This window comes from Phaethon aethereus, assembly GCF_964289735.1.
Source record: "Phaethon aethereus genome assembly, chromosome: 3".
In the NCBI taxonomy this organism is placed as follows: Eukaryota; Metazoa; Chordata; class Aves; order Phaethontiformes; family Phaethontidae; genus Phaethon; species Phaethon aethereus.
In genome coordinates, this window is record NC_138576.1 from 73,205,564 (window position 1) to 73,220,746 (window position 15,183).

Consider the following 15,183-nt stretch of genomic DNA (forward strand, 5'->3'; position numbering starts at 1 on the left):
ATTTTTTAATAGCTTCTTTTCTTCATGCCAAAACTGATTAATTTAAAAAATAAGAAAAATGTGAAATTTGAACTGTGGATTTACTCACAAGGGTTATGAAAGAATAGACTTACTTGAAGACGTTTAGAGCCACCACAACGGGAACTCCAAAGAGCTGAGAAATTTGAATCTGTTTCTGTAGATTACAGCAGCCATCAGCTACCAGCTGGAGGTTCTGTGCAATTAAATAAAAATGAATGGAAATGGTAAGACACATCAAGTCTTCTCCAGACAAATAATTCTCCATAAATGAAACTGAACATAAACAGTGCTGATCATGACAGCTGCAGGCAAGTAAAATGCTTCCAGACAAAAATATTTTGGCACTTATCCTTTTAATTCTTACTTCAATTAATAAGCAACAGACATATTTAAGTAACTAAGCAGTGTCCAAAATTTGTACATGAATGTATTGCTCTTTTCTGGGACACCAGAAGACAGTGCAGCTGATGACCGATTGCCTGTCATGATTGTGAAAGGGCTCTTAGACTCTTGCTTATAAACAAACTACAGTAGTGAGGTGGGGTTTGACATACAGATGCATAGTCTAATCTATATATACATATATATACCGGATAAAAGCACATTACTGGATTTCCTTATTTACTCTTTTACCTGACACTTTGTAGGCCTTGTCTTAATTGTAACCATACACGTATCCTTAGACTGATAAAGCCAAAAGACCAGAATTTGTCTACAGTGAAGAGACAAAGAAAACAAACCTGCAGAATCCACTCTTTTTTGAAGAGTGACATCCAACACCAGACATGAAGCACAAATAGATTAAACCTGTTGTTTAACAAACAGGTTAAGCTACCATTAATTTCAGGGAGTGTCTTTGACCCCTGCATCACTCTGCTCTTGTGCTGCCATAAATGCCTGTATGATGGACTGGAATCAAGAGCTGATCAGTCTGAAAACTTAGTAGTCCTGGAAAAACTGCTGAAAACCCAGTTATTTTTCAGCCAGTCAGTCCCTCAGTACAATCGACTGTGCAGTCATACACATAGCACACACAAGAGGTATAACAGCAAGTGGCTTTACTTGTTGGCAATGCCTGTTAAAGGTTCACTGAATGTCAGCATTAGAGCATGCTTATTGTCAACCCTGAGGCTGCACACCATCCAGCCAGAGGAATGAGAAGTTCTGATTCTCCACATACCTCATTATTTTGTCCCTTGAAACAAAAACTTCTAAAGTTTTATAATAGTTCCTCTTACCTCTTCTGTATATTCTTTCTTCAAGGGGGCACCAGCAGTTACCTGGAATAATAAAAAAATCAAAGTCATCACAGATTGACACTTGATCCATTTTATATTTAACCACCCAGTAAAAAGTATCTGGCACTCTACAATCCTCTATGACACATTATGTAAACAAATTAAAGCTTTATGCTTCTAAAGACACAGATCAGACAGAAATAGAGACAGTTACCAAGACATATTTAAATTCTGGTTTTGCTAGATTGAATGATAACACACAGGACAATATACCTGCCTTGATATGCACGGAGGAGTATTATTAAAAATACAGAAAACTTGCATTAGAAGTGGACTAAAAAGATAGAAAGTTATATAATTATGTCAACCTAAAAGACTGAAAAAGAACTCTTTAACTCTCTCTCTAAGAGACGATTAGCTGTAAGGGAGACCATGCATCCAAAATTTTGTGGAAACAGCTCTGGTATTTTCACCGAGTGAGACTGTTTCCCTGGCAGCATCACTCACTTGCATGCTGCTGGGCATATGAAAATGTTTCTAGGAGTTAAATTTCTCTCTGCTTGGCTAGCAGAGTCCAATCTGATTGTATGACTGAGAAGTACTTCTACAATCAGTAATCTGTGCAAGTCTCTTCATGGCTTAAATAGCAAAAAAATATGCACTGGTGACTTTTGGTACACTGGGAAAACACCTGCACAATTTTATCAGTTACCTTAGCATCCCTGAGGGAATTAACCTGAGCAGATTAAAGGGACAGAAGGGGTTCCCATTACTGCAGCGAAAGAAATCTCAAATCCTTCACTAATAATGTTCCCTGCTTCCACTCACATACTGCAACCCAAACTCCTCGCATTCCTCCTCAGCTGCCAACTTTCCCAGCCTGTGACTACTTCAGTGCACTTACAAATGCTATTTCCAAAGGCAGGGAAAAGAATATATATACACACTATAGCTTTTTTTTTTCATGCAAACAAACTTCCCTTCCTCAGCAAGATTTAGTATTTCTTCAAAAATCTTTCATCCCTCTTCTTTCATTTGCGCCTTTCCATTCCTGCATTACCTTTGGAGGAAACATCTATATAATGAGGTACCTTGGGAGGGATATCTAAATACTGCCCTATAAGCTACCCCCAATATGTTTTAAACCAAGACATTTTACTCTACTTCAAATATTAGCAGCAACTTTATTTTCCAAGAAAGGTGCAAAAACTTACATTTGGCCCACCTCCATGCATCTTCAAAGCCCTCACTGTAGCAACAAGTACAACCACACTGGGAACCAAGCCAGAGGCTCTACATTTGATGTTGAAGAATTTCTCCATCCCAATGTCAGCACCAAAGCCAGCTTCAGTTACTGTTAAACATTAAAAAAACAAAACAAAACCACACATAAAACATGCTTTCAGTTAAACACTGGGGGATATTTCTACTTTAGCATACAGTGCACTTAAATATACACCAGTACTCAGATTCGAATGAACTTTCAAATAGAGGTCTATTTACATTACTGAGTCTGATTAAAAAACTATTCCCAACTCAGAAATAAATTCTCTTATTCTTGATATGTACAATATGTCACCAAAAGTAGTCACATGGGGAAAAAACCCCAAGCAATCCAAACTAGTTGGAATCAAAGTCTTTTAAAAAACATCTAGTCCTCTAAAATAGCTATTTCTGTGTAATTATATTTAAAATGTTTAAAATTCTTACAGATCTAAGACTTCCTTGCATTATTCCTCCCTTGATTTCACTGGAGATGTGCTTTCATCATAGTTAATGGACCTAAATTCTCCTAGGTTTGCAGAACTTCTGATCATCTCTTGCCTTTGTGGAACAGATGTTTAATTGTAAACACAAAACAGCATTTGCAGTCATGTCTCAGTGTTGAAGATACTCTTAAACAGTGAATTCTATAATGGGACTTTGCACCAAAGAAGTCAGACATTAATGTAATGTGACTCAGGAAAAAAATCTGTGCGGAATTAGTATATGCCTGGCAAAGTATTTTTAGCAGAGCCACAAATAAAAGAGAAGATAATGTGTATTAAATTATGTCAGTCTCTTCAGAGTTTGCTCTGATTTATCAAATATTTCAATTGCCTCTTTTAAAATCCAAACAATTTATTCTTATTAGACAAACACAAGCAAACAGCAATTAAAAAATTCAAGGGATTAAATCTCCTGTTGGTTGTAAATTTGCTGATGTAACTACTTCCCACCAGAGCACACTGAAGAGTTGGGATCCATGTGTGCCCCTGGAAGATGTGAAAGGACTTTCATCCAGACAAGTCAGGGTGGGAAAATCACTTGCTTCAGAGGCTCCTGGACCTGACTCCAAGCAGGGCTAGTAATGTGTCCCTGTAACCCCAATCCCTTTCCTTTCCCTTTAAATTCCCTCTTCTTTCTCTCCCTCTTGCCAGCAGTTTTGACTCTCATGCTTAGAAGGGGACCACAAACAGCTGATTGAACATTTCAGGGCTGGAAACCTTCAGCAGGATCAAGGAGGAGGAGGTGCAGATCAGCTCTGCTGCTGTGGCAGAAAGCAGCTTTCTGTTGGCAGCCGATGCTCTTTAGGAAGTCCCAGCCTTTGTGCATTTGTCCTCACCCCACCAGTCCTCTTCCACCCCCCTTCACTGTGCACAGGCTGAAACAATTGCCTGCGTGGCTCCGCTCAGAGGGAGGAAATGGCTGCTGGGGCTGGGGGAGGAAGCAAAGGCTAGCAAACAAGGCGGTGGGCATGCAGAGGGGAGCAGGGACCTCTTGAAATAGTAACATGGCAAGTGTCGTGATTAACATTCTCTGAAATCGTTGTAATAAGTATATTATCTTTTTCCGAATAGCCCTGAGAAAAACAGACATACCAAACATGGCAACAAACAAAAATGAGGTTTTACACAAACACAATTCTTCACAGGAACAAAGCTTGTGTCAGGATAAGTCGTATTAAAAGCAGAGCCAGGGATCACATGTCTGCTTTCCAGCAACCCCCATTCTTCTTCTCCAGTCTATTATGTGGCACAGTGTGATTAATGAGAGCTCTGAGTCAGGAATATATAACCATGATCAATCTTTAATATAAACAACAGATAAACTACCAAGTACTTGAGAGGGTGGGAAAACAATTTGTCTCTTATGTAGATTGCCAGCGTATACACATAGCAGTCTCCTAACATTTCCAAACAAAGTTTCCAAGGGAGTTAATCCTTTTCATGCCAAGCCTTTCCAAGGGTCAGTTTTCCTTTGAGAAAGGGGGATTGCAATTCTACCTTTCAGTGAGAGAAAAGCAGAGATTTCAGCCTTCCAGCAAGCACAGCCACAGCACACACAGCACTTCAGGGCTCTCAGGGAGGTGCTCGGCACCCTTCAGGCAGTCTAAGCAGCCAGGGCAACTGCCCAGGAAAGCTGTGCGAGGGCACTTCTCTGGGTAGCTGAGCATATTCTCCTACTCTTTGTAATGCTCTCCTTTGATCCGGAGGCCTAAACAACCCAAATCCTACACGGGCATTTGAAAAATTAACAAGTGTTCACCGAGAGTGAGCGCTACACCACGGAGAATGGGATTTCTTCCTCGGAATCGGAGGAAAGGGAGAGGAATGTCGGTGCTTTCTCTGGTGTGCGGAAGGAAACAGGATGTAGTAGAAAAGCGGCCTGGATGAAAGTTGTGAACTCTGTTTTATTTCCTCCAAGGAATAGTGGGAAGATAGAGTAATGTGCCAAGCTATTATATTTTAAAATCTTTGTGCTGAAACACTTAATACAATTACTTTCAGATTGTTTCCTGCTTTCAAATGAAAGCATCAATGAAAAACAAATACAGACTTTAAATGGGAAGTTTTAAGCTAGTCTATATTTAGAGACTGTGAGATAAAACAGCTAATCACTTCAAATGTAACAACAGAAATTTAAAGTAATACATGGGTTCATTTATTTCGGTTATCCTTTCTCATACCTGCAAGCAGATAGGGCGTTGTAATAGACGTGATGATGCTGGCATGATGTTAACTGCTTGCTTTGACTTCCCGCCCGCAAACATAGCAGTTCTAATGAAAATCAAGAGGTGAATGATTTGCCTTCAGCAAGCTCATAGAAAACATACGGCTATTTGCACTTCCGGCCCAAGCACACAACCCCACGGCAAGATACGGCAACCCAGATTACGGATTTTACAGTCCTAGGTCTGCTTTGCAGCCTGGATCCCCTTCTGGCGCTGACGAGACTGGACAATGATCCGGACAAGTACTAAAAGATTATTTTCCGGGTGTAATTTTCTGTGAGTATAGCTCTCTGCATGACCATGCAGTGAGACAGTCCAAAGTGCAAACCCCCCTTCTACAAATACTCTGCTGTTTGATTTTATGCTTCAATTTTATAGCCCAAGTATCATAAGGAACATTAGCATTAAGATTAAAAATTAAAATTTCATGTACCAGCAGCGCACTACCATTACACTACTTTTAATTGTGGGCCATAGGTCAAATCTAGCAATTAATATACACACATATATCAGAAGTAAACTGCATCAAAATGCTCCAGTAAGTAATTATTTCTTCTCATAAAAGATCCAAGTGAGGGTGACCAAAAGCTAGGCTCATTCTAACACATCAGAGTAACTAGGGAATCTTGCTTCAGAACAGCAGTGGGCAAAACACAACACCCAATTACTACAGGTCTTTCTAAAGGTCATTTACATAACATCTACTTCACTCAGTTGAGCTACCAAAATAACCAATAAACCATAGTTTTTGTTTAGAGCAAGAGCCCAAAATATCCAAATCAGGTACAAAAGGGGAAGGAAAAGCTCATAAACGTTGAACTAGGCAATAGTGATGATGAGAAATCTGTTGGTCAGTGTAAAGTCAGAACAATTGATACTCTTCACTGAAGTCTCTTAATTCCACTTCAGGGTCCAGGCAAATGAAAAAATCACTCTGATGGTTTTGTTTCTTGTTTTTAATTACCATAACCTCTTCATGGAATTACTGCCTTGCCAAGCATATCTGGGAATATTTTATCACCTATGCATGGCAATAACTTAAATAGCCAGAGTCATGGTTTAAGCAGCTAATCAGATTTCATCATCATACCTAATAAAAAAAAGTAATTTTTCTCTGCCTGAAAATACTTCTATCATGCAATAGCTGCATAAAGTAGTTCCACATTAGCCTCACATTTACATACTGATTAAAAAGCCTTACAGAAAGTAATGTTTAGATTTTTTTTAAAGAGAGATTTCACCCACAATTGAACTTCATGTAAACTGAGGGTAATTTCTAGTGAAAGTAGCTTCTCCCTAGTCAGCCCCTTCTACATGAGGTGAAGCTTTAGGACACGAATTGTGAGCCTGGATTCCTGAACAATGTAAAAGGAAATGGAAACTCTGAGCTGCAAGCTGCCATTTACTCCCCACATGTAAACATGTCTGTTCTGATGCAGCTGTCTGCTGGTAAACTCAGGAAAAGAAGAGTTCAAAGTCACAGAAGCACATGAACTGTGAACCTGGAGCTGGAGGCATGCTAGCTGTAAAGTACTGATATGTTCTTGTTTAAGTGAAAAATACCAAGGTGCACAACCGCCAAGATAAACTAGGATGACCAGTGATTTATCTAAGCGGATATCATATTTTTGTTAGTATAGTTAGGGATGAATAAACCAGATGTTTGTCCATTCTGACTCTGGCAATTTATCTGATGTGAACTTCCATTATTATGACTGATTTCGGAATGTAACAGATACTTTTTTTCTTTTTCTTCCTTTTTTTTTTTTCCCCTCTCTCCTAACAGAGGGAGTTTTCCTGTTCATTTTTCTTCTGATGCATTCGCAGATGGCATGCAACACAGGCACTCGCCGCTACCACCGCTGGACACAAAGTCCAGCAGAAAACTACACACGCATATATTAAGGCTGAACATTTTTCATGCGATGAAGACAATTGTATCGGCTATCAAAGTTTTTACCTCCTCACTGGAGGTAACAGGTACTTTTCACCTGTTGCTAAAGAAAGATGCCAGGGCAGTATGTGCTCTGCAGAGGTATGGGCACTAGAGGTTTCTGACCATTGGCGTACCCTCCAAGCTAAAATACTCAAGCTCTAGCACCTGGGACCTCTTCTAATATAAATTTCTTTGGAGAAAAAAAAAAAAAATCTCCTGGAAATTTTCAACTTTTCCACAGAAACAAAATACATCAGCTGAAAACGAAGATTTACATTCAAGTATTTGGCCATCATGCCCCATGACAGTGCTAATTCAATTCATGCTGCCTTCCTCCAAAGGCGACTTTGTCTCCAGTGGCTGAGAGTCTCAGGCCTCAGCCGACTGCCGCTGCCTCCTGGCAGCCAGGGCTGCTCGGGGAGCTCGGCTCCCAGGAATACACTTCATCTAAGCACTGATTCCCTTGGGACCCCATAACAAGTTGTTTCAACCTTTTGCTGATTCCCTTGGGACCCCATAACAAGTTATTTCAACCTTTTGCTCAGAAACGTTTCTTCTGCCGTAAGAGATTAATTTTATCATTGAAATGCAGAGCAGCTTTAAATGAGAAACCAAAGGTTACAGCATAACCTCTCACAGTTATTCACTTTAAATACCAATTGCTAACTTTCCAAGAGCATCCCATACGTTAAACAAACGAATAGGCACAATCACTCATACAAATTATTTCTAGACTGCAGGCAAAAAACTAGCAGAAAGTTCATTTTATTTACTATAAGCCAGACAGCTTAAGATAACTCTTAAATCTTGATTCTCTGACAATTATGGATGCAATTCCTCTTTGTGGGTTTTATAGGCCTTCTTATAGATGTATGCTGCATCTGTTGGATTTGAAATTCAGGGAGGGAATCAAACTGAAAACTCCAGGAGCTGACAGGATTTGCACTGTGGGACAGAAAACACGCTCTGCACATCTCCACAGTTCTGCTTGCCTCTGCCTCTTGAAAATACACAGAAGTGCAACTGCAGTGATTCCTGCCTATAAAGCACCAATTTAGGACATGGTTTTACACTGTGGCTCAACCAAATGAGCACCCTGCCTTGCTGAAAGGGCAATTCTTGTTCCTCCTTAATTCTTCCACCTTTCTCCCCTGCTCCCTCCTTCCCTCCCTGCTGCCCAGACTTTCCACAGTTTTTGGCACTCATCTAATTGGAAGGTAAACTGCTGGAATTTGCTAACCAGAAAACAAACAGAAAAACACAGAACAACTAGAACTCTTTTTTTTCCTCTGGATTAGATTTGAATCAACTGTAGTGACACCGTACAAGTGTCTGAACATGTTCAAACAAGCAGCAGAAGTAGACAAACAGAAGCAAGAGAAGGAAGGGAGACACATTTCAACAGTAGCAAACTGTTAATTCATCCCTAGCCACCTTGTCAAACCATACTCTGATATTTCAAATGTAAAATCAGACACCTTCTCGCAGCTCACTAGTAATGAGCTCATTATTTAGATTTATTACTAGAGATTAAAAACCTGACGTCTTACAAACCACAAACAATTCATTCTAATAGAAATAGTGAACTGTATGTGGCTTCATGGGCTACATGTTTCTCTGAATCACTCTGCTAAGCCTGCTGGGTTTTACACACACTTCCTCTTAACTCCTGTGTCCTATACTCCTGTAAAGACCCATAACTCATAGGCTAAGTGTTGGCCCCTGACATGAATTGTAATGCATAGCTGAACACACTAACCAAACACACAGGGTTCCCCCTTTTCTAACCACCTTCTGTTACAACATTAACCAGAAAAATTCAAACAAAAGAACTATGAATTTTAAGTTGCATCCTTTTACCATTCATAGCACGTTTCCTTTGAGGTAACAGTACATTTGCTCATAAGACAGATGACCACGTTTTTAAAATGGAGCACAATTAATGGCACCACAGGAATAAGTCAATTCCGTTATCTCATACTAAAGAGATCACCATGGCCTTTGGCAAAGAATTATTAGCCTTCTGGTAATTACAAAATTAAAACCTCACCACTTTTTTATTTGGAGTTGTGTAGAAGGGATAATTAACAGCAGCACTGACGGATCTTCATTTATGACCATTCTTCTACAGTGCCCAACTGCAAGGAGTATATTAACTTACAGTACCCATAGTATATGCTAAAGTGCTTAAAATAAATTTCATCACACCTAAACCATGCTTCTCTCTGGGTTTCTCACTACCAGGCTTTCATTTATTTTCATTTTTAAAAGATCCAGTTGGCTGAAGCTCTTGCCACAAATATACCTTCCATCAAACTGAAGTTGCTCTCTGTTGAGCTCTCAGGTTTTAGCTCCTCCTACTCCCCTTGGAAATGCTATGGAAAGTGGACTTTGAACATGCTTTGAGAAGTCATGTTACAAGCATCTGGAAAACACTGACTTCAAGAGACAGGCAGAGACCCTGAAGATCTCTTCCCTGGAAAAGTTCTACCCATTTCATCAAATAGCCATGAAGTAACACCTGCCTTAGCACCAATATTGCACTGACTCATGAAAAGGGAAAGAGAGGACATAAAGGATCTTATTCTTGACACAGAACACCACTTCAGCATACCCTCTAGAAGATGACGTACTTTCTGAAGAGCAGCAGAAATACTATCAGGCAATGAGTGATGATACAGGTAGCGAACAACAAATACATAATTTTTTGCAGCCATGTAAGGTACCCTCAGAGACTACCGCAACTCAGACAGAAAACCCATTTAACCAACCACCACCACATGCTGGGCTGCGGGTGTTCACACACTTCCGTGTGCCTTCAGACAAGCATGGCTGCGAGAGGCGGCGAGGCCACTAAATCACCACACGTGCTCCTCCTTGTTCTCACCACAAAACAAAAGCCCCTGTGCACCGATGGTGGGAGAGTGGTGCCGGCTGAGGCTGAGGCTAAGGTGGATGCCCCACAACAGAGAGCCACCGCTAAATCGGGGTGAGCAATGCTCCTGTCACTTGGTGCAATCACCTGAGGCATGCCAGGCATGGAGTCATCAATCACTGCAGTGTAAGCCTACCCCATAATGCATGCAGCTATTTGCCTTGGGCTGCTGCCTTCTTAAAACTCCCCACCGACTCTTCTCTACTGAGGTACACATTTTGAGAAGTATTCCCCAGTCTGCCCTTATAAAATCCTGGGGAGTGCCTGGTTATTGTGATAACCACTTCACCCATGATTTAGGCACTGTCTTTTCAGTGTACGCATGCAGTTAATCCTCCTCCTAAGAGGAAGAACAGGTTCTGGTTTTGTTTCATTCCACTTAGTCTTTGCTAGGAGACAGAATACTTTCCCTTCATGATTGGCCTGGGAAGGGACATCAACACTGCTATTCTTGTCAAAATTACTAAGCCATGTTTTAGAAATTCATGGAAAGGGGGATCTCCTGTTATGTATCCCCAGGAAGAAGAGTATTCCACTGCACTAGCAGTTTGTCTTGATGAAAAAATAGCCCAGTGAAACATCTGATGGAAAGGCTGCAAATTACTCTACAAGACCATCCCGAGAGGTTTGCTGGAGACCTCTATGCTGGCAGAAATTCTACAAAGAGTGCGATATATGTTTCAAACACATACAGAATTTAAGATATCAATACACAGAATGACTTTGCACAGAGAGAGAGCACGCCTGATTCTGTTAGTAGTACTTTAGGAGACAGGAGAGAATTCCTAGTGGTGAGAACATGCAGCATATTCCACAGAAGTGCAGATGAGGGTAAAAGAAGCAGGACTGTAAAGCCCACAGTGCTGCACCGACTTTATGTAATAGCCACATGCATGGAGAAATACAGCAGGAGCAACTCTGGAAATCATGGAAGCTTTTCAGAGAAGTCCTCCAATACCCTTTGCACATAAGCATTAGCTTGGTTGTAATCACCTATGCTTTTTAAATAAACTCTACAAAGCCAGTATTTGAACCTCTACTCAAAAGTGTAAGATTGATGGCTTGTGTCAAACTTATTAATATGTATTTACTGTTTTCCTCATAATTTTTGGATGAGGAAAAAGGACTCAGCTGGTTAAAATTGCAGTGGAAAATAACTGTGTCTGTTGAACCATATGTGTGTGCATATGTGTAATCTATCCTATAGAAAGAATTACAAACTGACGAGTGAAGGTACTAAGGTCACACACAAACAAATCCCACATGGAGAAGGATTCTCCTACATGGATTTCCCAATTAAGAACACAACCAAACCCAAAATCACCAAACCATAATTCTGCTACTTTACAAGCCAAATCCTTGCAATTGCTCATGGCTAAGCCAATCCTTCAATGCCCATTGTGAATTTCTCCAATTAACCACAATTCATGTAATCAAGGCAACAGAACTGCCATTGCATACTACCTATTACCATTTTTGTAATATTTGTACATTATTAGTGGATCCTCTTTTACTAAATATTATACATTATTAATTTTTTCCCCAGTTCCTCTTCATAATCGCCCATCATCTTGTCATCTCAACTACTCTCTCGTCCTTGGCCTCCCCCGCATCTTTTTGCATTTTTCACTCCTCATGCCATGAAGGACCCCGAACCGTACACTGAACTCCTAATTGGCTGCAGGAAAAGCTGAACTTGCAACCCTTGATTTATGAAGCTGTTTGTCAGCCTCCTGGGAGCTCTATTATGAGATGCAGTAGATGAAAGCAGCAAATAGATGCAGCGTCCTCATGCATGTAAAGCAACTGCTCTGTCCCTGAAGCTTCATTCCCGCTCAGAGCTTGCAGTTGGGGCTAAGTTGAAGATACATTACAAGCATGTGCCTTATTACTGCAGGAAGCAAAGCTGAAGAGTTTGTCAGCTTCAATAAAGCTGTCAGCATAGCAAATCAAGGATAAAGGGACCAACAAAAAGACCCACCATATAAAAGACAGATAGGCCACCCAAAATTTAAAAATAGTTGCAGCCCATATTTTCTCTTACTGTATTTGAATCTAATCTGTTTTCTCAGTCAAATCAATTTAATTACACAGCAGTTATAGAAAACTGCAAAAATAAAAAGACAAGGTCAGAGCAGCAAACTGACCTTGATATACCATTTAGGATATTAATCTTTCCTTTTAATGTATTATTTTATATCATCAGGGAACAGCCTCTGAACACTTTCAAATACTGTCAACATCTGACCTTCAAAAGCACTTTGGCTATTTGCCAAAGCAATACTCTTCCCATTAACAAACCATACTGGCCATACATAACCTACTATTATTTGCAATCTAATTAACATGCTTAGAGATGGTTTAGAAACATATTTGTATCCCTAGTCATGAATTCTTGGTATTTTTCTTTAAAGCTAATCCCACCAGATCATAAGATCAGATATGTAAGCAAACCTAATTTCTGTTTTCAAAGAGAAATAACTATTTATCTATTAAAATTTTTTTAGAAATTCCCAGCATAGAAAACACATATGGTCTATTGTTTGAAAATTAAAAAAACCCAACACTTTGAGGTCAGCATATTTTCTGAGAAATCACAGTATTTTTTCTTTTGTATTGTCTTATCATAGAGTACTTCATAAAATTCATGAGTTAAAACAATATACCTACAAATAAAAATCTTAGGAACCCACTGCATGTGCATTTTTCTTCCAACAACATCTAAAGACAAACCTCACCCTTTTGTCCAAACCATGACATTATTTCAATTGGGCTGGTAGAAAGGGTAGCACAGGATGAGAAGAAAACATTTTGGAGTTCTAATCCCAAAGATGACAATGTGGCTTTTAACAATTCTCCCTGAAACACCTATTAATTGAGGTCTCAGTGTGCATGTGTTTATGGAATACCACTGGAAAACAGAAAATCAACTCTGCTAAATATAAACTTGTACTAGATTATATTAAACCTCTGCTAACTATAATTGCCATGATAAAAAATGAAAGTACACATTTTTATGTCCTTACCACGTTTCACATTTGTATTGACTTCTCTGGAGCCTTGAAGATTTAAGTCAACAGTTCACAAAGTAAATACACATGGAAACAAACTTTGCCCCCTCCGTGTTTGTACATTATTAACGATTTTAATTATAAAAGCTTTCAGAAAACAAAGCACTCCCACCTGCAGATTCCAAACAATGGCTCAGAAAATAAAAAGCAAAAAAAGGTTTCTCCAACATGATGGAAATGTCTGAACAAACCTAATTCTTATGCAAGTAGTCCATAAAAAGAACATCAGATTTCGGTATCAAAAAGCCAGTAAAACAAACAAACAAAATCTGAAAAAGAGCTTTCATTTTCAAATTATATTAAAAATAAACCATCCAGTAAAATTAAAATTCAGCTTTTGAAACTTGAACTCTTTATGCAAACTCTGCCCTGCTGACCCTTGCTAAAGGGTGTAAGTCAATATGAAATACTCACAAATGGAGAGAGGATGATGGATTTTCTGCCAAATAACCCTAAGCAAAAGTAACGCTGTTAGCTAGAGAGCTTGCTTTTATTTCCTTTGCCAAGTGATAAATTAAGAGAACTTCCTAGCATATATGAGGTTTTCCTATTTGCATTTTTTTAACCTCTGGTTCTTCTCTTATAAATAAAAGCAATGCAACCAGTAGGTAACAAAAGCACAAAAGGAACTGCTTATTAGCTTCTTAGGAGTTGGGAGTTTTAAAACTAGGTAAGATTGCTAACTTGAGGAAGGAAGGGAAAATAAATAGTTGCAATATCATCAGTTTCTACTCAGTAGAATAGTATTTTATTTAGCAGGAACTGGGCAGTGCCTCTACTTTCTGAATGATCCTTCCTATCTATTTTTGCTGTCCTGAGACTGAGAATAATGGATAGCCCTTAACAGTTGTACACTCCATACTTTTAATTTATGAATGCCATTGACAGAGGAAAGAGTTGTGTTTAGCTCTAACATGTTGCAGAAGAGGTCAGCATACAGAGCATTAAAATACCATGTCAGCTTGTCCGTGAATTCCTGATGCATCTTTAAGTACTGGCAGCTGCCATGGCTCTACAAAAGCCCTGTTACCTTAAAGTTCTTACTACTGTAGTGTTTGGCATCTCCCCATTTGCTATGGTGAGACAGTTCTTGCCCCTAAGAAAGTTTATAAACCAAAGAAACGATTGGGGAAGAATAGGATTATATATACAGGCATGGAGGCTGAAATTACTTGCTTTAGTCCATGAAGCTAGTCAAGGATGGAGGTGGTAGGAAGATGTATGCCTCCTGATATGCACTACAGTGCCTCAGCCACGAGACGAGGAGCTCTCAATCAGAGAATGTGCGCCGCTGGTGACAAATGATGGACTCAGCAGCTCTGTCTCCTCATCTTTTACTGGGCAAGAACGAGGAGCAAGGACAGGTCTCCTCAAGACACCAGCTCCTCAGGAGCCGGCCAGCAGGAACTTTCACGCCGCCCTTCCTGCCTCCCCATCATCATCACGGCAAATCCCCCAGGCATACAATCCCAGCCCAAACACTACCTCGCTACATCTCCCTTCTACTCTGAAAACCCATATGAAGAAAACAAAGCACGGCTTTCTCAAATAAGGTATGCGTGTCCCGTTCACCGTTTGCTTCTGTCCCAGCCAGTTCAGCTACGGTGTGACACGTCATTCAGCACACGACCGGCGCACACGCATGCCACTCCACAGCTCTTAGTCTGTGAGAAAAGCATTTAGTTCCTTTGCCAGTGAGGCACACGGCAGCATCCATCCATCTGCAAAGTTTCAAACAAACTTGAAAACAACCATGCAAGGCCACACCCTCTCTTCATTATTTTCTATCATGTCATTGTTATATTTTAAATTGCTTTCTTCACACTGAAATCACTTCATCCATGAATTCAAACTCCTCTAATTGTACTAATTAAAATGCCTGGTCTCTCACATGACATCTGGTGTGAGAACAGTGGTAACTCCTGGCCACTCGGAGGAAAGGCAGTCAAATACATAGTTTTGTTATCATGCAGAGTGGCCTTTTTGAG

The 15,183-nt window shown here is 39.9% G+C and overlaps 1 protein-coding gene across 1 annotated transcript in view; it reads right to left on the bottom strand.

Annotated features, from left to right (window-relative positions):
• The window catches only part of MTHFD1L (methylenetetrahydrofolate dehydrogenase (NADP+ dependent) 1 like), a gene marked incomplete at both ends in the record, with an annotated part of 149,956 nt that overhangs the window by 57,574 nt on the left and 77,199 nt on the right, over nt 1-15,183 (bottom strand). The window contains 3 exons of the mRNA XM_081998394.1: nt 114-214; nt 1,260-1,301; nt 2,474-2,613. Of these exons, the coding sequence (XP_081854520.1) occupies nt 114-214; nt 1,260-1,301; nt 2,474-2,613 (283 nt within the window). The remainder of the gene's footprint in view (nt 1-113; nt 215-1,259; nt 1,302-2,473; nt 2,614-15,183) is intronic.